The 25,537-nt window shown below is 32.3% G+C and overlaps 1 protein-coding gene across 1 annotated transcript in view; it reads right to left on the reverse strand.

Moving 5' to 3' along the window:
• The window catches only part of LOC138310813 (metalloprotease mig-17-like), a 36,813-nt gene extending 11,276 nt beyond the window's left edge, over positions 1–25,537 (reverse strand). Inside the window, exons 1-10 of the mRNA XM_069252138.1 lie at positions 25,034–25,537; positions 15,509–15,702; positions 14,696–14,779; positions 13,564–13,684; positions 4,889–5,039; positions 3,801–3,879; positions 3,206–3,283; positions 2,607–2,758; positions 1,224–1,258; positions 694–799 (exon numbers count right to left, since the gene is read on the reverse strand). Coding sequence (XP_069108239.1) covers positions 694–799; positions 1,224–1,258; positions 2,607–2,758; positions 3,206–3,283; positions 3,801–3,879; positions 4,889–5,039; positions 13,564–13,684; positions 14,696–14,779; positions 15,509–15,702; positions 25,034–25,130 — 1,097 coding nt within the window. The 5' untranslated portion in view covers positions 25,131–25,537. The remainder of the gene's footprint in view (positions 1–693; positions 800–1,223; positions 1,259–2,606; positions 2,759–3,205; positions 3,284–3,800; positions 3,880–4,888; positions 5,040–13,563; positions 13,685–14,695; positions 14,780–15,508; positions 15,703–25,033) is intronic.

The following is a 25,537-nucleotide window of genomic DNA, read 5'->3' on the forward strand; positions in this document are numbered from 1 at the left end:
TAATAATAGGCATGTAGTGTATATACCAATATACATATCTGGGCAACATTACACAGATGGCTATGTAATATAAAATTTAAACAAAGATTTTGATTTAATCGGCCATGGATCTTTTGACACATTTGATAAAGTTTATATTACATTGTCACGTGTGTAAGATCTTAGCAATCAAAGAGAACACTAAAATTTCGTTTCTACATTTAGCAGAAGAAATCCGTCTCGGGTTTAACGTTTTCGTGTATGGAGACAATCATTGCGTATTTATGATGACGAAATAATTGCATGTGACGTATATCTGTTACAATAATGATGTTAGTAATACGTCTTAATTTGAGCTGTAGAATTATTTTATGATATGACATTATGGGTCATGGTAGTCGAGAGGTCATAATATTCAAACATATAACCACAAGCTGTTTACATCTGAGTTCAAAATCCAGGCAGGGCAGATGCAAGGTATTGGCCACAGTTTGGCATTTCTCCAGGTGGGTCCTCCACATTTAAACACTAACATATCTTTCAATGACAGTCGTGCCGGTGAAAAGAAAAAAAAACATGATGAATGCCCGTATGACATGGGTAAACGGTCGAGTTTAGATATATAAAACCACCCAAGGGACAATGGAAAATGTCTTTATAGTGAGGAGGTCTGTTTATAGAGTTGGTCGCTCAGACAGGTTTTACTGTACTTACTTGTGACCAAGCTCGTGTGCTGCTATGCCGGCGGAGTTGTACGAACCGTGGTCCACTATAACAGATGTACTCATTGGAGTACATATACCACTGAGGTAACTCGTACCTGGTGGAAACAGACGTATACCAAAGGTAATGGACATATTCTATACTTATTTATTGTCAACATACATACATTACACGTAAACCAACTTTCTTACGCGCCTTATTTTTGCGATTTCAACCATTACAAAACAATTTTTGCGAATGTTCTTTGATCGTAAAACTCAAAACCAACGCGAATTTGACAGTATCAATCATTAGATATATTGAAAAGAATTCAAATCGTTAACAAGCCTACTTTTTCGACTAAATTTCCGTTTATCAATAATAAACAAAAAAACACAAATTTGGGTAACTTCTTGTTCATTCAAATATTTATCAGCAACGTAGGATATAGCTTGGTTTTCCTGATATTATATAATATCTATTGTTTTCATACAAGTTCGCCAATAATGGGAAAGATAATTATATACATTAGTTTAGCTTACCAAGTATATGTCCTCGTCCATTAGTGGCATCGTGTCTATAAATAAACAATTAAAATGTGATAATCAATCAATAAATTAATTTCAAAAATAATATTAATAAATTAATTATCAAGGTTTCGTTCTGCAGACCAAATGGAACATACATAATTTGATAAATCTGAAAGTAACATCCATTCTTGTATTACATTATAACTTTGTTATATATATATATTCTGTAACCAACTCGAATTGGGATACGTTCAGATGAATTTAATTTTAAGGTAATCTTTAAAGCGAATCGTCGGAGCTTTAGTTAGTTCGCATGGACTACGCAATGCTCTTTAGGTTATTTCTTCCCAGGAGTGCTATAGCTTCGTGAATCTTTTATTCAAAATGTCTTTCTGCAAAGTTGCATCCCCAGTTAAACAGTTCTTTGAAATCCTAATAGGCTTATGGCATATCATTGATGCAATGGAGTGAGAGTAAGGTGTAAACGTCTAATCAGCCATTGCTTTGTCCAAAATAAATATGTTAATCTTAACTCCTGTTTTCTTATTATCTTCCATGTGACCAGCTTAGGAATTAAAGTGTTATTATGGAACTAAAATAGTATGACCTGATAGACTCCTTTTAACTCACCCTTGGCAACTGTAATCTTTATAACGACAGAATTCACATGTATGACCGACATCCCCAGTGTGAGTAGTAGACATCTGTTGTTATGTTTTGGGGATCATACATGGCAGTATATTGCGCTGTTTGAAATTGTGACACGACTAATACATTTGCTGTTGTGTACCACTAATACATAATATAAACCTTGTGACACCCACCATCTATTAATTAATCTCATTACCTTAATTGAAGTTTTTCCTTAATCACCCATTCCATGTGATACATATTTTATCGACTTAGTCAATCAAATAGTTCAAAATATATTACCCTAACTAAGCCTTTGACCGTAGACGGTATAATGTTTGTATCTCTGGCGGCATATGTTAGCGGGATCGCACTAATCCGCCTTTGTAATTTCAGAGTTAGCTCCCTTTTAATTAGTTATACATTGTGCATCATTATTTTGTTAGTGCAATTCTAGTCATTTTCTATGAAAAGTATGACGTTACCCTCGCAAACATGTGACGTCACAATCAATACCTACCTGCAAGGGCAGATAATCCTGTAATATAATACAGCAAAAACAGGCCCACAGTTTCATCACTATTACTAAATGTTAAACACGAAATACTACAGTCTCCCAAAACACACCCGCACTTCATACACGCAGCATACTACATACATGGACGGTCATCCTTGGATGTCCATGGCGGTTATTATGACGTGAAACTAATTAACCACATAATAATAATAAAGTAGATCATGTAAATGTAAGATAGCAATACTTACTCTGTAAATAACATTGCGTGATCGTGGTGAGGTAGATTCGGTTTCCCTTTGAGGAAGTTCGTCAAACCGAGCAGTGTCGCACTCCCATCGACCTTTGACCTTATATCCCCTCCCTGACGGAATGTTAATACAAACGGGAGGTCTGTTTTATTCTGAAAGAACAGATTAAGTGAAATTTAAAGATTTAAAGAAAGCAACACCTTATTGCCTCCCTTTATATAGTTTTGTTCTGATAACATTTTTTAATCTGTCAATATATATCCAGACTTATGAAATTGATTATTTCTGTACGATATAATTGTCTTTTTTAAATTGATGTCGAGGTCATGACCTTTGTTGAGATTTTCACTGACTTGATATGTTAAAGAATAAATAAGAATTAATGTTTAATTTGAATAAAACAGTGAAAATCATCACGTCTTTGATTTTTGTTATAAAAAAAACGCTTAATTACATGTAACAACTGTAACAGCTATTGGGAAAATCACCACAATGTTGCAGCAGAAAATACAAACTACACTTTACTTTGATTATTAGTAAATGTGACAATACAAGTTTTTAGTTTAACAATTTAGTACAATTAGAAAAAAAGTACTTACTTTTGCAACAAAAAATCCTGCTAATCTTATAGAAACTCTAAAATCTGTGTTATTTATTGATGAATATCGGAGATCCATCTGGAAGAGCAAACACATACTGCGTTGAATTTGGTGATTCCGTACAAAGGGAGATAATACTTGAATGATAGAAATGCAAAGGTATCTTGTTTACGTTTTCGAAAACTGTATACTAATATTTTTTAAATGTGAAATGCTTCAAGAAACAAATAACCTATTAATAATTGGAATACTGGAAAATGTTAAAATGAAGCATGTTTCAATATACACAGCAGTTTTGTAAGCACATAATCAAATACAATTCAACTTAAATAAAAATCAAAAGTGACTCCACCATATAAAGATAAAAAAAAATGGCATTACAGTTATGGAAAACAAATTATTATTTCAAGTTCGAATTTATTCAGCGGAGCACAAGGAAAAGTAAAGGAATCATTTATTAAACAGCACAAAAACTATAATAAAAGAGTAATACGAGTTAACGTAATACATTAACGTTATATTATTCATCATGCAATTTTGTATTTCTCGGTAAATATTTATATGAAATGTGAAATTTAGGTTTTTATATACCCACCCCATTTACTATATGAGCGAAGTAGTACCGAAGTTGAGTTATAGCCTCACCATCCTGTCCATTCGCTTTGTCTAAAAATCTACAAATTAATAAAGTCGTGGATTAATAAACACCAAATTATTCTGTATTGGCATATTGTCGAATTATTTGTCCTTGTGAAATTTGTAATTGTGTTTTTGCGTGGGTTAAGGTTGATACTCTGTAATTTGCATCATTACACGTACAACTAACTTTTAAGAATTGGTTATTAATTTCTACTATTTATTATAGGCTTATAATCTCAGCACTTTTATAATGTCCAAGTAAATGGTTTATCCTTAGTTGAAAATCATAAAATAATAAAATATGGGACAAAGAAGAAATTGAAACAGTATGTACAGAAATATTGTCGAATTTCCAATACAGTCGAAACCTTTATCAAGACACACTTAACATAAACATGGTAACATTAAAGTTACTATACTATTATTTTTTTCAAACGAAGCCAAATAAACCAAATATGACAATAATGAAAATACAATAAATCAGTCGTTGAGTGGGGGCTGAAAAAAAGTTATGAATTAAACTGTTGAAGAGGTATAGAATATGAACGTTATATAAACTATATGGAGAACATTTTTAATACAGAGGTATGAGTGACAAATACCCTTTCATATATGGGTTGGAAGGATAGGTTCTACCATCGGAAAATGTTTTATTGTAAACCCTCGGCAAGCATCGGGGAATACTACAATTAATGTCCCTCTGGTAGAATAATGGAATCAAACAGACACAAACCGAGATAAATATATTGGCAAGTAAATCCAAAGGCTTGCCAGGATATAGTTATATTTTCCTAAGCAACCACCAGGTTCCAGTTCCATGAACATTCCTTAACTTTAAGGAATACTTTAACTTAAAATTATTTATAGGAAAACATTACGAATCTTAAGGAAGCCTCCTTAGCCTAAGTTTTTGTTCTTAACTTTTGTAACCTTAAAGATAAGGGATGTTCATGAAACTGGGCCCAGATATCTCTCTGAAGAATGCACGTATCGTTCCTATCCATATATCAAATCCTTTTAATGTTATAATAACTGAATACGTACTTTTTATAGAGACTGTAATCTATCATGATGAGAACTTCGACAATATAATCGCTGTTTTCTTCTTTCATTTCATTTAAATACTCATTAACATGGTTTGAAGATTCCACAATATTCACCATGCGACGTCCTAGGATGCTGACTGTGCGGCCACCTGTAATGATAGGAAATGGTCTAATGTCAAACAAAAGGCACATAGCAAAGAAATTGTTATTAAATAAGGTAATTCCATCTTTGCATATAACAGAGCTACCTCCCTTACGGGTACCTATCCATTGTTACGTGATTATTTTTTTATGGAAATTCACGTCGTTTTCTCTGGCACGTATTACTTTAGGCTAGTAAATAATGTTGTCACAAGATCAATCTACAAGGGCAGATAACCCTGTAATATTCAATAGAATAGCCATTACCATGCACAAATCTTATTATCCATTGTGATATTACGAACTTGGTAAAGTATACATATGTGTAACGAAGACAATATTCATGAGTTATGCTCAGTTTATGATAAGTATTAGACCATTCTTATAAAGCAGTATATCTTGAAATTGTATGTAAGAATGTTTATCGTCACATAATCTTGAAAAGTTTGACATTAAAGCAGTTGGGAGTTTATCTAACACAGAAAAATGTCAAACAAAAATGAAACAGCATAAAATGGAACTAAAATACCTATGGACGTTTTTTCTTTCTTTTTTTTATATTAAAGAACTACAATTTTAACCATACTGGTGTGAAAATTAGATTTCTTTTATCTGATTTTAAGACATATATAATTTAAGCATTATCACCTGGCTGTCATTTATTATACAGAGTGACTTTTGTTCAAGTGTCAATTTTCGCGTCAACATTTTCGAGTTTCAAAGGTCGACTCGAAACTCGACAAAAATAATTTATCCATTAAACATGGCAATAACTCATAACAGTATTTTGTAATCGTACATATTCATATAAGATTTGTCTTGTTTTGTACAGTTTATATTACGGACAAGGTACTTTCTTTTTATATCCTTTCTGAATGACAATTAACAAAAATTGTCGTATAGAGATATAACGTTATTTTAAGATGTTATGTCGTATGGTATGCTTACAATAATATTGACAATTTAGTCCTCATGGATACAACAAACAAATATCGACAAGACAGTTTAAATAATATCTGCAGTTGCTGCTAATGCCTAATCGTATGAAAGTAATCTGATTAAGATAACCTCACAGGACAATGTAGATACCATTATATAACAAATTATCTTATCTTGATAATAAACGAGCAATCACGATGTACTCTAAAAAGTAAGATTGATGACCAGGTGTGATGAAGGTAATGAGTGTATGTCTCAGTATGCACCTGCAGTCTGGCTGTGCGGGGCAATGCTGTTCTAATTAGGCATGATGGTCGTCCTAATGCGCACTTAGTATATATGTTTATATTTGTAATAGCCTGGAGGTGGCCGGATTTTGTATATGTTTTGGTGACTCGACTTAAACTGACCACTCCCTGTATGGCTGACCGTTGGTCAGTTTCCATGGATGTTAAGTACATATGACACATACTAATGTATGGAAAGTTGATTAAGCTGCTAGTTTGTATCGTAAAATTATCTTAATTCACATCTAATATAGCTGATATCAAATGGCTTTGTTATCATTTGAAGCTGTTGAAATGTAAAATTTGAATCAGATTTGGCTATATTTTTAGCAGAATTTGATAATTTATGGATTTTATTAGCCATTGTTCACCATATTTGATATGAAAAATCGTTTTAGAGTCAATAGCCAATGTTATAACATACATATTAAACTGGCGTGTCATTGAAAACATGATAAACTATTGTTATAACTTCCGTGTTATTTTAGAAAAAGATAATCAACATCACATATATATCTTTAATGTTCAGATATAAATGGATTCCTATGTATATGTTTCCATAGGAATACTTTTGTTATAAAGACAGATCATTAAAGATTATTTGTGGCAAAAGATATTCATTATGATGAATGTTATCACCATGGCACCAAACCTGGAATACGAAACTAAAAACAACTTGCTTTTTTATGATAATTTGAAAATTGAAATAAAAAATCGCGAATACGCAATTCAACAGTTTCCAAGCGGCGACAAAATGAAGCACTTTAAGAGCCAGCATAGAGGTATTTAGCATCCTACTTGAATTAGAAATGACACAGCATGCTTCCAAAATGACAGAGAAACACAAGGAAGAACAATAAATGTTTGTTGTGTGCGATGATGAATGTTCACAGATGGGAAATGCATGTTTTATCCTTACCAATAACTGCATAATGCACTGCATAAATTGTCACATTTACACATAAATGTACGGAGTATTCCATGAGTACATCAATACTGCGGACTTAATTATAACACCTATATTACACACCATACATCATACCCAGATATATTTAGCAATGCACTTCAGTATAAGGAATACTGAATGATATGCATGGAACCAAAATACATACTATATATATACGCAATAAGCAAATACTCTTATCTCTTTTCAATACTATGATTGCGTTTATTTTTTTCCATGGTCGGCTTTTGAAATTATCGCTAAACTCGCGCGAATAAAACAAGTAATGACCTTAAATCATAAGTAATGGTAGAATTAAGCGTAAGAATATTTATAATTTACCTTTATATCGCGGTTCAACTCACCAACACCAAAAGGTATATTTTTTATTTTAAAGCATTATTGATGGTAAAATAAATTATAACTAAATCGAATAACATATTACATAGACCATTCATTATCACCTCCCGTATTCTAATGCTTAAAATCTAGGAAGCATTCGTTCTGACGAAAAGAAATGTTAGCAGCACAAACGCTTAGTTCTATTTTTTGAAGTATGAGTGATCAAAGACATACATAATATGAAAGATGAAAGATGAACAGCAAGGCTATACAAAATCAAACGAGGTATTAACCTACTTAACGCTACAGCATTATCAAACCAATACCTACAAAAACTTTTATTCAAATCGAATTGGGTGTGTCAGACATGCTAAATGCCTTAATAAGCATAGGTAATCAAATAAGATTTTCTATAAGCTAAGAAAAAACAACCCAATCAAACGAATTCTTGACCTACAAGAGGAAGTATCAAAATAACAAAAACATTTTATTAAAATCGAATTTGGTGTGACATAGAAATGTATTATTAAGTATAGATAATCAACAAAGATCAAAGTTAGCCAGAAAAACAAAATCAAACAAAAGCTTGACCTACTCTAAGCCTACGATAAGAAGTAATATCAAAATAATACGTACGAAAACTTTGTTATTTAAATCTAATTTGGTGTGAAAAAGTACTTAATGTCTTATTAGGTATAGATAATCAATAAAGATCAAAGACACCCAGAAAAACAAAAACCAACTTTCTAAATGCCTATAACAAGTCGTAATATAAAAAACACACATTTCTTGAAATCGAATTTGGTGTGACAGACGTACTAAATGTCCTATATGTCAGATCGAGATATATCCCCGACGTTAACACTGCAGATAACACGAAATGGTGCCAGGAAAGTCATCACCTGTGATTTATACTGCTCCACTGACATCAGGTGAGGACCGGACGCCGTATTGTGGAGGAGTAGGGTTAACCTTAACGATAAAACATTCTTCGGAGGTGTCCATCGAGGTCCTTACCCTCGGTCTGATTGTCAGCTAGGAGGGGAATTATTATATATATATGCTTATCAGCATATGATACGGTATCTTTTGTAGAGAAATTTTCGTTATTGCCTTGGTTGCCTTGGAACCCCAAAATATAAAAAACACATGTTTCAATCATAAGATGTTTGTTCCGTGAATAATGTATATGGGTTTTTTTCAGCATTTTATACGGTATACTACCCTTTATAGAGAAACTTTCGTCATTTCCAAGGTTTTCTTATATATTTTCATATATAAAAAATAAAATTTTCATACATTTTTTGAAGCGTTGTTCTACAAGACCACAAACATTACCCCCGCGAAATACTTTTTAAGTTCCCAATCCCAAAAGAAAGTACCCTGGGATATCTTCATGGTTAAACTGACAGATAAACTTTGATAGAACTTTAGCTTTAGCAGAGAGGAAAAGTTGACCAGATACGTTCAAATAGCAAACTTTCATAATTGGGAATCCTAAATTTAGTGTACCTAGTCCAACAGTTGGAATAAAATGTATTGATTCGAAATTGTAGAAACTAAAATATAAAGTCGTTTTTGACGTAAACGAAAGAAATTATTATTATTAATATGGATATCAAATCTAAAAAAAACAAACAAAAAACAATAGTGTCATACTTTAACAGGCTATAATCTTGAAATTATGGTCTTAATGGAATGAACTCAACCTGTAACTCTGTTAGTATTTTTTTATTCGTGATACATCAGGCATGCCACAAAGACAAACATATGACAAAGACAATAGATTATCTAAGTTATAGAAATTATTATAAACATTTCAAAGCTATTAGCCGTATGTTTGTATGTTTGCTCAGAAGTAATCATAAACAGTTTGAATTTGACAGTTTAATTATCATTTTAAATACATTTTGTGGATAAGTTCAAACATCTGTAACTCTCTGGATGACAATTTGACATTCTTATTGTTTTATTTAATGACGTCTTTCTCTTCTAACATATAATAAATGCTAATGATATATATTTATATATGCAGGGATACTAGCGCTATGTATATGAGAACCATACGTACATTAATCCAATGGCATATGATTAAGACCTATATTTCGATTGAAAGAGGCCAAAATCCCTTAACCAATTATTGTGCTATTTTATAAAATATAAACCATCAACGAAAACATTTGATTTTGTTTGATGTTTGTTTTGAACAGCCAGAATCATTTTTGAACTGGCAAAGGTGCGAGAGTGTAGATTTGAGAGTCTTGTGTAAATCAACAACTTTGTTGCCACATAATTTCTAGTTTTCAATCCAACCGACATTGTCCACGGCAATTAATTATATTTAAAGCCATTTAGTTATTTTTTACATATACCCAGAATAAATCTCGAAGCGATTCATTCTTTCTATTTAAAGTCATTTAGTTATGCTTTACCTATGCCCAAAATAAATCTCGCAACGATTCATTCTTTCTATTTAAAGTCATGTTGCTATGCTTTACCTATGCCCAGAATAAATATCGCAGCGATTCATTTTCTCTGTTTAAAGCCATTTAGTTATTCTTTACCTATACCAAGAATAAATCTCGCAGCGATTCATTCTCTCTATTTAAAGTCATTTAGTTATGCTTTACCTATGCCAAGCGGTTCATTTTTGCTCACAAAATATGCAAACTTTCATCGCACGCTAGAATATGTTGGTTAAGAGTGGTTGTAAAAAGTCACGCTTCATTCGAGAAACATATAAAACATGATTAACAATTTGGATCAAGATCAAATCACGAAGGGCACAATAAATGACAGTACTTTGACGTCAGAATAATTGTTTCAGCAATTATCTAGGTATTCGTCTGGAGTAAACCCGTCAATGGCCTTTATAATTGTAGTAATGCATATCATTATTTGTATATTTATCTCAGGTGGTGTACTTCTTTTTAAATAAAAGGTTAATAAACTGTGTAAATAATAAATAACCAGTAGAAACTAACATCAATATTTGATTGATCTATGACACAAATTGTCTTATTTTATACGCAAATGTATTGTTCGGTTTTATCATTAAAGTTACATTTGCCGTATAACTGGGTGAAAACTTTTACATGTTGTTTTTCTTCATTAACCTATTAAAAACCATACGATTTGATAAATAAAGCTGTGAACATTATTCAAAGGCACAGTGAAAATGTATGATGCCTTATAAACACAAATGTTTTGCGCTGTACTAAATTGTTGCTATGCTTTAAGTATATTTAAATGAAAACATATTTGCATAAGGCATTTAACAAATACTAATAATACTGTGAAAATGTACAATAAAATTGCAGACCAGAATTTGGTTTCATAGTCTGACCATGTGTACTCCTTTCACTGTACTGTAGGCGTAAATGTAATGATTTTTAGCAATATTGCCAGGTTCATTTTGTGCTCTTATTAGATTTCATAAAATTTAAAGTTTTACCTGTCAGTATTGTTATTTTAAAAATGTTGGTTACTTTTGATGGTGAATTACACGTGAAAAGCTCTTCTTGATTCATGGTCAAGAAAATTACGACGCGGCACACTTTAACTATTTACAAAACTAAAACATGAAATAATTATTGCATTTCTAAAATGAGTAAAAAGAGATTTTTATAGAATCATAAACCTCTAAAGACATTTTGTCATATAATCGAAAGATGTCAACATTTCTTAAAATTTAAAGTCACTGAACTTTCGTTCGTTTTGATTGCGCTGATCACATTATAGGAGACAGGTCAACGACCGCAAGAAGTACATGCATGTCTCCTAAGGGAGATAACTCATTAGCGTCGTTGACATGTAATTAGTTATACTAATTCGTAATGGTTATTGGCACACTAACGCCTTCGCCTGATTTATGGGATAGAAGGTGTTGTTAGGTCACTCTGATCACTGACCTACTATGATAACATACATAAATACCCTCAGGTACAATGTACCTCGATAACTCTAAAATACTGGCAACAACGCAATAGTTTATACCTTGTAGGGTCACACAATTAATAAGAGTTGTCTAACATATCCGGAAGTTGTATTTGACCTACAAAGTTACACATGAGGAGGATGGGAATAGCAAAATCTCTTGTACCATGCCAGTTACAACGTGCTATCATAATGACCATACCATAGGGTAGCAGGGTTCTAGATTGTAAAACCAAGTATTCAATTGCTAGGTATAGTTGTTTCCCAGCTGTGGCTATTCATGAAACTATAGACATATATGTTGATTTATGTGGCATTGACTGATAAACATTATTATTTTTTCCATAGCTTTTTCGATTTTCGATCGCATTTGTTTTCTTTTTATATTTTAAAGAAAGCTCTTTTATATGCATTTCATAAGACTTAATTTGAGGACTCATGAATTGCCGGTGTTCAATATTATGTAGCTGAATTACATTAAGAATGACTGATATTATTTGCATTTTTGTACATTAAACCTTATTCATACGTTAATTAACATATATTCTGCCACTTTGAAGTTGTGACGTGGTTACAATAATGTGCAATGACGTACCGTCAAAGTTTGTTTAATATATCAAAGTAGATAATCAGACGACTATCCCTTCCCTACTTAGTAAATACAAAAGGTATTCACATAAGCGACGTCATAATCGCATTATAATGTACACGTGTTTTAATTAAAGCTTCCCCGAGTCTTACTGAAAATTTGAATGAGATATTGAAATGGTTCATATTTTTGTTTCATACTGAATCGATATCAGACACAAACACAAGAATATACGACAGACGTGACCGCAAGTGATCAACAGGGAGTACAATTGAAAGAACACATATCTTCTCAGAAATGGCAATGCCCATTCCGCAACTGACCTCATAAATGGCCAATAATAACCCTAAAAATAGTACGGTATCAACATCTAGAGATTGCTTGAAGTTGTAATAAAACAATAGCGAGACATTATTATCAAAGTGATTTCCGGATACTAAACACCATTGCTAATTCAAACACATGTAGACACGAATAATATCCTTATCCCCGGGAAAATCTAAGACCCCAGGGCAATGAAATTATGAAAAGTGTTTGATTCTACCACATCTGCAAGTTAAAGATGTATTAGATTTTAGTTAATTTTACCCCTTGTAACAGACATTTGGCGTAAGTAATATTCAAAACCAGTCAATAGTTAAAATAAACTGGGTTTCTTGTTTTACTGCTGCGTACAAAAATTCTTGTCTTTTGTTCAGTCTGGTTTTATCTGATGATAGTTATTGTTTTCCGGACGGTTCGCTTCACAAATAAACAACTACATTTAGGTCAGGAAAATGACACTTGAAAGGTCGTGGTCTTGTGTGGGTGTTTTGTTCTGGCGGTTTGATGGTTGACAACCAGGACAACAATTGAGAAAATAACAACAAACACATGTTTATTCTAAAATAGGAAACATGATTTTGTCTGTGGGAATATTAAATACATCTACATAACCGCAAACATGGACAATATGAGCATAGAAAACTATGTTATTTAGTTAATAAAATCTGTACTCGTTTTTTTTTAAACAGACACGAAGTTTTGAAGAGCATGTTTCCGCCAGTGGAAATAAAAATGTTTTATATAGATATTTCTTTCCTAATTTAATTTTTTTGAAGTAATGTGATAAAATACTAGGAATGGATAAATTAAGTATTAAAGCATAACAACAAGCGTATCACACAACCTGGTTTTAAATCAAAATCGAATCATATATAAATGGAATATTTACAAAGATATAAAATATGAGTAGATGCAATACAGGAATAACCGGATCAGATGCAGAGGTGAGTTATGTGACGTCATATGACGGCCTTCCACGTGTACAGTGTGTTGCACTATCTGATATATGTGTGTATTAGGACGCTGTTGTATATAAGTATTAAACTAAACGATCGTACTATCCTGGTGGATATAGTAAAAATGGCAATTACATATTTTCATCGTTTAAAATATAAAAAATCACTATATTTGATGGAATCACCGTGTATGAATATAAAGGTCAGTTTACTCACTTGCCACGAATGAACTACTCCGCTTTGTGATGTGATGTATAGATTCATTAATCAAGAGATGAGACAGTGAAGATGACGGAGCTACCATATGGGCTTTGTCTTCTGATATAAATACGCCTTCCTGAAAAAAATAACAAAATAAGCATTACTTCAGGAATGATTTTTTTTGTTTTGTTATTTACTGGTGTGTTAACTGAAATTATTGGAGAGATATTTCAACATGACACGCAAACGCGCGTCATTTGAAATATCTGTTCAACAAATGCACAATAAGACTTTCTTTTCTTTCCATTCCATGGAATGCAATATTTCTCAAATATCTTATTTTCTGAAATATAATTAAAGACACTCATTACATTCAAATTGTCCCATTGAAGAATTGAAAATACAAAAACAATATAGGCCAAATCTGATGAGCATTAACACTAAATGTGGAAGTCAGTGTTTCGGTGTATGAATTCTTGCGCGACAACCGACTGCGGTTACACAAGTATAAACGATTTCCCAGTTGGTAAAGTTATATAGCAAAGAAAAAACAGAAATGCAAGAATTAGTTAAATGACATTCAATCTTTCAACGGAATCAATTTTCTCTTCTCGAGATAAAGTCCCAAATCAGTTTTAAACTAGAAATAAAAATGAAGATGACGGAGCTAGCATTCTGATATAAGTTTGTTTTTTAGAGAAATAAAATGAGTTATTATGAGTTATATTAATATATCATTAAACACATACATGGAACATATATTCTCTTTCCCGAAGCAGTTTAAAACTAGAAATAAAACCGTAACATATGTCGACTTACCAACACATACAGTAATATACGTTTGTAACAAATAGGCTTACAAATGATTCAGGGTTGTAACGTTATAGGTTTCATTTCGCTTTCATGGATTTATGCAATGCTTTATGTTTATAACAAAGTAAATCGAAGTGATCCTTATATATTCGTTATAACTGTATTTTGCTGTACGTATCTTTCGTTCTTATTTCTAGTAAATGACATAAAAGGCTTATATCCAACCGAATAATGAACCTTTGATATACTAAAGTAAACTTTGTTAGACAGCACATGTATATAAACTCACTTCACTGTATAAATGATTTGGACTTTTGTTACAAAACATACTTACTATATGTTTATTTCTTCTTTCATTTTTGTTTACTTTAACAGAGAAAGCACCAACTCTGTCCTTTGAATGATAAAATGCAACATTCTGTAAAATAAAAATCAGTATTATTACAATGTCAACATAAATCAACAAATTTATTTGGATTGTATTCTATGTCATAACAAGAAATAAAATTTAAAATGCTACATTCTATTTACCAGTCAGTTACAAAGACAAGCTTTGACCATGTAGTCATTGTGTATGTTTCTTAGAATGAGGCAAACGTTAATGGTGCGAATAAGGGAACAATTGACTCCTATACCAGCCAGTAATTTAATTTAAATTCAGTCAGATTGAGGCTCATTTCTACGTTAAATTCTTAATCTTGATAGGATCTAGCAACATTTGTGTTGCGATGTCCTTGTGGATTTTTCTTTAAATGATGACCATCGAAGAGTAAAATACTATTACAAGATTGTGATTGTCATATGCATTGCGAGAAAACGTTTTAGACACAAATTCTGAAGATTAATGTTAAATTTATTACTGACATAGTATGCTCTTATAGAACCATCTATGTAACAATAAGGACAAAACAAAATATTTTTTAGAGTTAACCTTCAGGGTGGCATGTCAAATTTTTTTTAAATGATGCCGCACGTACTTTAATATTTACAAGTAATGGTTCATTTTCTATGTAAACTCGCTATTAAATTATACTGGAGAGGACTTAAATAGGCGTAGCCTGATGTCCGATCCTTTTTATGTATATAATGTCAATAAAATATTGTTGAAATTGAAATTGAATTATACAAGGTATGTAAGCACACTTACGTCAATGTCGCCGACCTCACACAGTGTTTGGCCCTGCGATAATGAACACAGCGGAGAATTGATATCAATATTGTCTTTACGTTTAAGGTTTAATGTCTCTTTTTGACCTTGGTCTTCTATTACAAAATTCATGTGTTGTGGATGTGATGACGTCACTGTTTGTCTGTTCACTCGGATGTTGTAGTTAAATGTACCTGTGCCAATTGAAAGGTAATATTAATGAAATATGTCAACTTATTAAAAAATTAAATAGAAATTAAGAAAAATTAATAATCACTAAAGGTATGATATTCATTGATATTAAAATAATAATATTAAACTTTTATAGCATCTGATATCTCAATGCCAGCTGAGTATTTCTTTTCGTTTATTTTTTATATTATAAAGTAAAAACAATTCCTCTATATGAAAGAGCCCCTTATACATAAAACCCTAACTATCAAAGCATATCATATTCAGAGACAATATGAAACAAACAGTTATAATGCTTGAAAATGCTTACTGTTGCCGAATAATACAATCAGTAATGTACTCAAGAGAAGATAAGTTATTGCAATGTTTCGACGCCATCTTAATCATATTTGATTTTTGCAGCACGAATATACTTCTGATTCAGTGAAGAGTATCTGTGTCCTTCAAAAATATCTGTCGTAATAACTGTAGATACAATATTCTCACATAGCTAGCCATGTAAGATAGAGTTCTCCCATGAAAGACAGCTATGTAAGATAAATCTATCTTACATAGCTGTGACGTCACAATTGCCGAATAATCAGATGACGTCATATCAGCCAAAGTTGACGTCATTTTTCTTCTATTTCGATTGATTTACCTAAGATTTCTTGTTTATATTTATTAATATAAACCAAACTTTGATGACCTCTTTCGAATGGCGTTCTTATTTTCAAAATCGATCAATTATTTAAGAAGTTAAGATTTTGTCACAAAATGGCTGCCTCACCTTTCGTGCAAGTAACTCGACAAGCAATGTGAGAAAATAACTCTTTCATATGTAAATTATGTAGGATAGAACTATTCCACCCTCGGGTACAGAATTTTGGGTCAGAAACCTCGGCAAGCCTCGGTTCTGACCCAAAATTCTGTACCCTCGGGTGGAATAGTTCTATCCTACATATGTACATATGAAAGAGTCATATAGTCTTTCATAGAAAAAATATTTTTCTCCACTAGAGAACAAGTAATACTATGTGTTTCAAATTACAAAATTGTATACTGGTGGTAATTGTAATTCAGGAATAACGGTCTTATTTGCATTTGAATATTGTAGCAATAATGTATATTGTACAACACATTCTCTAATTCGTATGTTTATCTAGACCAGCTGTCAAATACTATAGATAATAAAATGTTAAATGGCATCCACCAGATATCGTTGGTTATATCTGCAAGCTCAATAATGTATTATAAAATGTAAATTTCTGCTACCATGGAGACTAATATATAATTACACAATATCTTTGTGTTGTTTAATAAATTCAGTTCACATGAAAATATATCTTCAGCCGTACACCTGAAATTCTTTCTATCCGACGATGTTAAATGTGTTTTTAATAAAGCAACAACATACACAACCTGTGTGTACACGTTGCATTAGAAGAATCGCCGTGTTCCGGACCCGACATATAACGTCTCGATTTCGACACATGACCTTGACCTATTGACATCGACCTTGAGATCGCCATTGAAGACCGGCGTTGATGAAGCGGTCCCGTCAAGCGTCCACTAGATGTAGCTTTGTTATAAAACCCTGCGGCCACGTTACGTGCGATTTTACTCTAGTACAAAAAGTTTTAGACAGCTGTTCACTCTGAGTACAGATGCGTCAGTGTCCTATTTTAAAATGATGGTCAACTATTATTCAGGGGTTTTAAATTAAAAATGCACCTGAATCATGGTTTTTACCATTATTTAAACAGTGAGATGTATGAAGAGGTGCATCTGTACCAAGATGAGGGAACGAGACGAAAGCATCAAAAGATTAATCGATTGAGGAAGGATAATATTTATGATGAATTATCAACTTATCGGAGAAAACAATGGAGAGTTGAGAGATTCGACTGGGAATTGCAATCGGTTATCAAATCAAGCTATGTAAACTTGATATTAATATAGCAATGCCAGTTGATTTAGAAAATCTGTTTTGCAGACAATTATGTAGTGGAAAAGTGGAAAACTATGTCAACGGCGTAATAAACTACAGGTCCACTAACTGAGACAATTTAAAACAAAATACAAGGAGCGGGTTTCTGTAGACTTGCCCTGTTGCCTAATTCCTCCTGTCAAATCATCAGACAAAAAAAAAGAAAGAAGCATTAGTCACTGACTTTGTGGACAGAGTTACTAATGGTCAACGTTCTGACCCAATCGATCTCCTTGTAATGGAAAATCACTCTCATGAAGCTGGGTAGATTATGTCATCTTTCGAACAATACTCTTTTTTTTGCACATCGGGAAAGTGTTGCAAATGTAAACATTAACAAATTGAAAAGCTCATTACACATGTTATAATGTTGATCAGCTGTAGTACCATTACTAAAAGGTGCAGATAAGTGATGAAGCGTACATACATGTTATGGCTATTGCACCTTGTAATATGTTTTCAATCTAGAAATTCTGCCCCGTGTCGTTACATGTATTCCTTAAATATTGACAGTCACGTATCGGTGAACTGTACCCCACACTTCTACATTTCGCTGCACACTATGGAATGACCAGTCTCTGTCAACAATTGCTGACCTACCCTGGGGCTGATAAAGCCAAACGTCTGACGAACATTGATGGATAGACCGCTCACGATCTCGCTAAACAGTCGGATGAGAAATACATAAAAAAATAACAATGCTGATTCTTTCGAGCAGGCGTTTAAGTCGTCTTCTGTGATAGATGTTAAATCTATTGTCAATATTTCTCCTTAGTATAAGAATTGTTCAGCCTGACGTGAATCAGACGGTCATAACCGGTATATAAATAGCTTGTGGCCATCGCTAACGCAAATACTCGTCATAAATGGTGACAATTATGACAATGCAATTGGGCTAACGACATTATGACGTCACACACTACGTTTAATACACATACACGTGTCTATCGATCCAATGCCGTATCAGGCGACAAAATGTAAACAATGCATGGAAATGGTAAAATGTCTTATTAAATGCACAGTCAAACCATTCTATAAAGACAAACCAAGTTACAGAGAAAAAGTGTCTTTGTAGCCAGGTAGCCTTTATACATCAAGTCAATTGTGTTAAAACCGGTCATTTATTGGATTATAGAAAAGCGGTCTTATGACGTAGATGGTCTTAATATAGAGGTGGTCGTTATGACAGGTTGTACTGTACTAATGCAAATATAATCTAAGGGAATAAAATGACAATCAACAGTTCGGTTTAAGTAAAATTCATAAGACAATGACAATAACTGCCGGAAAACTTATATCTTCTAAATTCGAATTATTGAGTACGAAACGATACTGTTCTATTTGTAACTGAATTTCTGAAAACTTGTTAATACATATCTAATTATGTACAAAAGAAGATGGTATTCCATTTGATAGCAACATCTAATATTACCAATTACGGCTATGCGATATTTTAAACAACAATATTGGATTTCATTTTAAGAAATCATAAAAAACATGTCTGCTGTATTATGTTACGTCTACGTCAGAAAATTATATTTATAACCATCATACGCAGTAGTATAATCATATTATGCATAGCCCATCTTTATACATATTGACATATTATCATGTGCATTATATGCTGTCTACGTGTGCCTCTTCCAGGCTGATTGATCACGCATTTATTGGACCATGACGTTGCCTTCTGAATTAGACCATAAACAGCACCGGAAACGTGTGATCGCTAATTGATATTATACCACAGTGGAGCAAAGTTGCTGCCCGTAGCGTTGGTAGTAATCTTAACAAACTTTTCAATACTTTCGGGAATGAAAGCTTTCATTAGAGATATATTTTATCTATTTTTAGTGTCACAAGGTTATGCATGTCATTGATAAAATAGCCTTAACAGCATTACTTACCTTTGTGTTTAACATTGTCTACAACACAGTCTCCGGACCGACTACCTATCTAACCTCAATATACAGTAGGTATTCTTTTAACGCAATGTCATGCAGCTTTATTTTGAAACATGTAGTTCAATAAATGACATGAAGATCTATATTGACATTAATTTCAAAAAGTAAATCGTCATTGTTCTGTATCAATGTATAATTATGGTGACGTATGCTAATCAACATTCATGTATTATAACATTGAAAAAATAAGTTTATTGAAAAAAAAAACACATTTTTAATATAGTAAAGAGGTCCGTGAAAATTTTGGACAATCTGTTTTTAGGGACGAATTAAGGTTAAAAAGTTACTGGTGAAGCGGAAAATGGATTATAAAGAAAGATTGTAAAATACGTCCCACAGACTACATATTTATAATGACATGTAGGTTTTTTACGATCAATTAGTACTTGAATAATCACATTATACGAAATGCTTATTATCCTATTTCTCCTAATATACACGTATTCGAAATTTCTGCTGCTTGATGCATTAACTAAAATGATATTATAACAATTATTGTGCTGGTTCCAGTTGCAAAATAGTATTAGCTTAAACAGGAAAATTAGGGAAATGTGTCATTTAATTATTGCTACAAAAGTTGTGATTATATTTTCTCTATAACAAGCAAGTAAGTAATTAATAGCAAACTGCAAAATCATGTTTTCGTTCAAGTAATGTGATTAGCCTATTCAGCTCCTAAACAACTCGACCAAGGTTTCTATATCATCTAGGAAGTACTCTATCATGTTCACTGTTCATCCTATTGTAGTGACATCACTCCCGTTTGTGGTAACACATGGACAACTATACGATTTTGGTCAAGGACAGCAGATCCGATCTAATATAAATATGCCATGTATAAGTAAGTGATGAATGTGCAAAAATTACGCTTCGTGTATAATATGTCCAGTCTTTACAGGTTAGAAGTTAACCTTCACACTCCAACAATCACTTAATGATGCATGCTACAAATAATATTCTTATCTCCTTACTGAAGAGTTCCATACTGAAAAAATAGACAAAAAATCATTCTTGGGTGATCATTTGTATATGGCTTTTTGGGACGATGTCATATTAAATGCTCATAATCGTGTTGTTTGTTAGTAATTGCGTTATTTATTTGATATACATAAAAAAATATTATCATAAAACGTTATTTCTTAGACACACTTAACATTAACAAGTAAGGCACGTGATAACTAATTGCTGTCATTTCATAAAAAATTGGGATATGATATGCGGAAGTAAAAAAAGACTTTCATATTCAAAGATAACGGCTCATGTTATCAATAATTACAGATTTGAGGCAATGGCGATCACTTCATTTTCACTTCTTTTTTGTCAAATATTTGTCATTGAAACAACTATTGATACAATTTTATTTGCAAAAACACTACTGTAATATAATGTGTAAAGTGACTAAACCCTTTAGCCATCATACTGAGATACATAACATAAATAGAATATCACTAAAAACAAGCTGACATTTTTATAAACGTTTTTTTAACATGATCATTATTATTTTTAATTGTTTTATCTAGTTATCTTCCTATCCGTATGGTATGATTTTCTTTGATGTTTTAACTATTGGACAGTCTATACAGCCTTTTATTTGTGATTTTGTGATCACAAGTGAGATATAGAAATCTTTTATGTACTATTTTGTTTTCTGAAATCATATTATTTTATTTTGAATCCCAGTTTTTTTTAATAACTAAACTTTTAACCAGTTAATCCAGTTCATTTTGGAATTTCTGATAACGATTTTATTTTGTCACATTTTTACGTGCTCTTAGTTTCTTTTGTTGAATTTACTTATACTCATCTATAACATTCATGATGTTCAAGTTTTATCGACTTTCACTTTTATCATTTTGACATGAAATATGAATATTTCACTAAAACCACTTTATGGTCGTAAATTGGTCTAATGGTGAAGGTAATTACAAAGATTTAAATCCGATTTTTTTTTCTTTCCTTATTTTGAAATTAAAGACTTCAATCATTTTGATTTGAAGACGTGTTCTGACTATTTCCCACCATCAAATAATAATTTTACTTTGGTGAGTCATCTGATGATATAAAGTTATGGGTTTTGGTTGATCTGACTCATTCTTTGTTGAATAAATTTTCAACGAAGATATCATGAAGTGATCGACATATTATCTTCTTATATGCATTTCTAATGAATATAGCTGCACGTGACAGCTTGGTTACGCATTGATTTAAATAAGTTTATGTCTGAGACATTTACGGATTATATGAATGTCTATTCTGGTATTGAAATTAACATTGCAAATTCTTAAATGAACCGCAAGAGCAAGATAAACCCACATAATTTATCAATACAATTTGATATATTCATTTTACATAACTGAAAAATATAATTCTTTGCTCTCAGCATGTCGAATTTAAGACTAATAAACAAATCTTTATTCTAGCAAGATTTACAACCGACCATCAATTGTTAATACATTGGATTGAATACCGATATTTTTTCAGAGATCCAAATTTATTTAATTGCTTACAAACCAAACAATATGCATCAGCGAAAGAAAATCAATCTGAGCGCAAAATGTGTTAATAGAATAATTATTGCGATTGATAAATTAACTTTCCATTATATGATATATATCAGTTTATTTGAATTTGAAAACTAGAAAGACATCTTTAATTTATATCAGGTGAGGACAAAAAAAATACCCAGTGCATATAAAGCACGTGGTGCAGGAATCTATTTCTAGCCATTGATGTACATTATATAGTGTCATTGTAAGGCTAGTGACATCATCACTCTATATAAGTAATCATACATATATCTTAGCAGACCGACAGGTTGACAGCCTGCGACAGCGAGACAGCCGTTGTGTAAGATCAAACGATAATCTGTGATTAGTATCCCGCTTAATTGAATGCATCAGCATTTACTGATATGGTATCTAGGTAAACCATTAATGATGTGATACACGTGTTGTTTTTTACGATAATGATAGCTGACTCATACAAGTTAATATAAGTGTTTATGTATGTTAACAAGATATTGACGGATTATACAGACCAACCGAAACTTATTCATTCAGATCAAATGTAATAGAAGACCATCATTGTAGTCTGGAACTTTGAAATGCTGTTAATTGACAGCAGTTTATCCGAAAAAGAACAACGTAAAGCTAATAAAATGTGAATAAATATGACTAACCATAATAAGGAAACACTACTCTTAAAAAATATACATACATGTATACAACACAGAGATACAAACATGAAGCAGTACTTTGGCGTAGTTTAATCAACGTTTCTTACATTTAAGAAATCCCTAAACTTAAGAGATTTCATATAGGAAAACTAAATATGAGCTTTGATTCAGGAACGTAGTGAAACTAGGGGCATGCATTCAAGAAGAGTTAGCGGTCTCTGCAGCACAATATAAACGCTAAATTCGAAAGTTTGGAACTATGAACAAAAGAAAATGATATCGAATCAACATTTACTAAACAACAACATTTAATGATTAAGAGTCCAATTTAAAGTGAGACGAAAATTTATGGTAATGCAGAGCACCGAGCAATTTCGAAAAGAAAAATTCTGATTCGAAACCTGTTAACGATAATGAACGGTAAACGAAATCTTCAATACACATATCACACAAGTTCTTGGCTTATCATGCTTACTACGGATAGGATTAATTCTACTACGGAATTCATTTATAACATTAGGCTATGAGAGCATACAGTAACTAATGTATACACGACAATAAATTACACAATGAACAATAGGATGTCACCTTTTGTATATACAATGCAAATAAATAAGTTTATGTACATACATCACATCAGAAAAAAGTAAGGATAATAAAACGCTGTGCTTCAACACTGATAATAGTTACGCTGTCGTCTTTGTCATATTTTCTTATTATCACATAAAACTGTAATACATGTCATTTTTAAGCGAAAATGGTTTTACAAGAATAAGGATAATGTTTAAAAAGAAGATCTCGTCGACAAAAATACAATTGGCTTGAACATCCCTAACTATTTAATCAAACAATTTGTAGTTTTGTCTAAGTTGTTTCCTTACATATTTCGAACATGCTTTTTTACTTACATTCAGCAAAAGAGAGAACGAAAAAAGGAGAGGAAGACAAAAACATGAAGCAATGAGGAGAGATATATACCAAAGTATATAGCAAAGACCAGAAAATATTACGAAACCTAATAGGTTGGTGTGCTTTGCATGGTTTTACATGCAGTTGTTTAAAATGACCCGGAAAACCAAAGGCAATGGTGCAAAATATTTATGTAAACACATAATAGAGAAAATCCTTAAAATAACTCACATCCCAGGAATATATTACTGAAACCATGCAGAATTACCAAACAAGAAATTTGGTATGGTTTGTATGATTAGGACAACTGTATCGACTCAATATACCAAAGGCTACGAAGCAGTATATATATATAAACCTATCAATTTATAAGTGTATGTACGAAATGCACATAAATAGGTTGTTATGTACAAAGTAATTACTCCAAACACATGTATTCGCGTTTATTGCATGCATACCTTACCAGGTGAGCGCTAATACGCCAAAGATAATGACCCTAAGGTAACGATTCATTTGTAACTAGCTAATCTGTACGGCAGTATCTCGGGGAAAATATCTAGATTATACCGGAAAGCAGGAAATTAATTTGTAAAATATACATTTATTTGCATTGCAATAAGATTCAACCACACTTGTCATTCACATTCTATAAATCAAGATGACAATGCAAAAGAATAAACCAGAAGAAAATATGAAATATACATGAAATATTGGATAGAAAAAAATTCTGTACTCTCCTAAGTCTTCAACTGCTGATTTGTAATCAAGACGGTTTTAAATTGTTGAAAAGTGTGGGGATACTAGAGTAATATTTTACGAGTTAAATGCAACACTGCGAAACGAGGTCAAGTGAACAACGTTCTCGATATAGGAATCAAGGAAGAAAACTCCTCATTTCAAGGTGTTGGGGGCGGGGAGGGGGGACCCTGCATAAAGAAATTTACGCTAAAAAGGAGTCGATAAAATAATCATATTGCGATAAGTGGAACTAAGCTAGGAGAATGATCAAAGAAATGCAGATTTATCAAACATGACAGAAATGTTCGAAATTATTTGGTATAGTAGTCTATGATAAGTATATATAAATTATCCTATGGTTAAGTGTAGATATACTGTGATCTAGGTTTACGTTATAAGACTAGGTGAATGATTAAGAGATGCACATTTTATCAAACATGCCAGGTACGTTCAAAGCTATCATACATGAAAACTTTGTATTCCCTTACTATGTTGCTGACACTAAAGTCTCAAAATAAATGTTAATATAATTTTCAACTATAAGTATATTTACAATTTTCCTCCCAATCAATATTGCTTACCTTCTTGCTTATTTTCGCTAGATCCTGCTGTCTTTGAATTTTCCAACAGCTGAAGCATTATTGACAGTGTTAAGGAGAGTGCAGCTACACGTGTCATTGTTGTTAATGTTCCAATATCGTCCCAAAATAATACAGTTGTAAGTAGTGATAAATTGACTCTGCAATTCTTTAGTAATCCTATTTCATAAATGGCGGTGATATTTGGCACTTTTCAACCATTCTTGTCATCTGCTTGGACTGTTTTTAACTGACTACATAACGATTCTGGAATCGGATCCTCGTATTCATCTTTTGCATTTGGTTTAATCGAGAACACACGTTTTCCGTTTTAATACCTTAAATTCCGGAGAAAAAATCCAAATAACTGAGAAGATTACTATCCAGTGTCAGGCGTTTCCATAGAAGTGGTGGTCAGTTGTTCCTATTTCCTGTCCGAAGGTCTTGACGATCCTTGCGACATAGAAAACCCGCCTGGTCAGCCAGCCCGATGGTCGTTTACTGCGC

This window comes from Argopecten irradians, chromosome 16, assembly GCF_041381155.1.
Source record: "Argopecten irradians isolate NY chromosome 16, Ai_NY, whole genome shotgun sequence".
Classification (NCBI taxonomy): domain Eukaryota; kingdom Metazoa; phylum Mollusca; class Bivalvia; order Pectinida; family Pectinidae; genus Argopecten; species Argopecten irradians.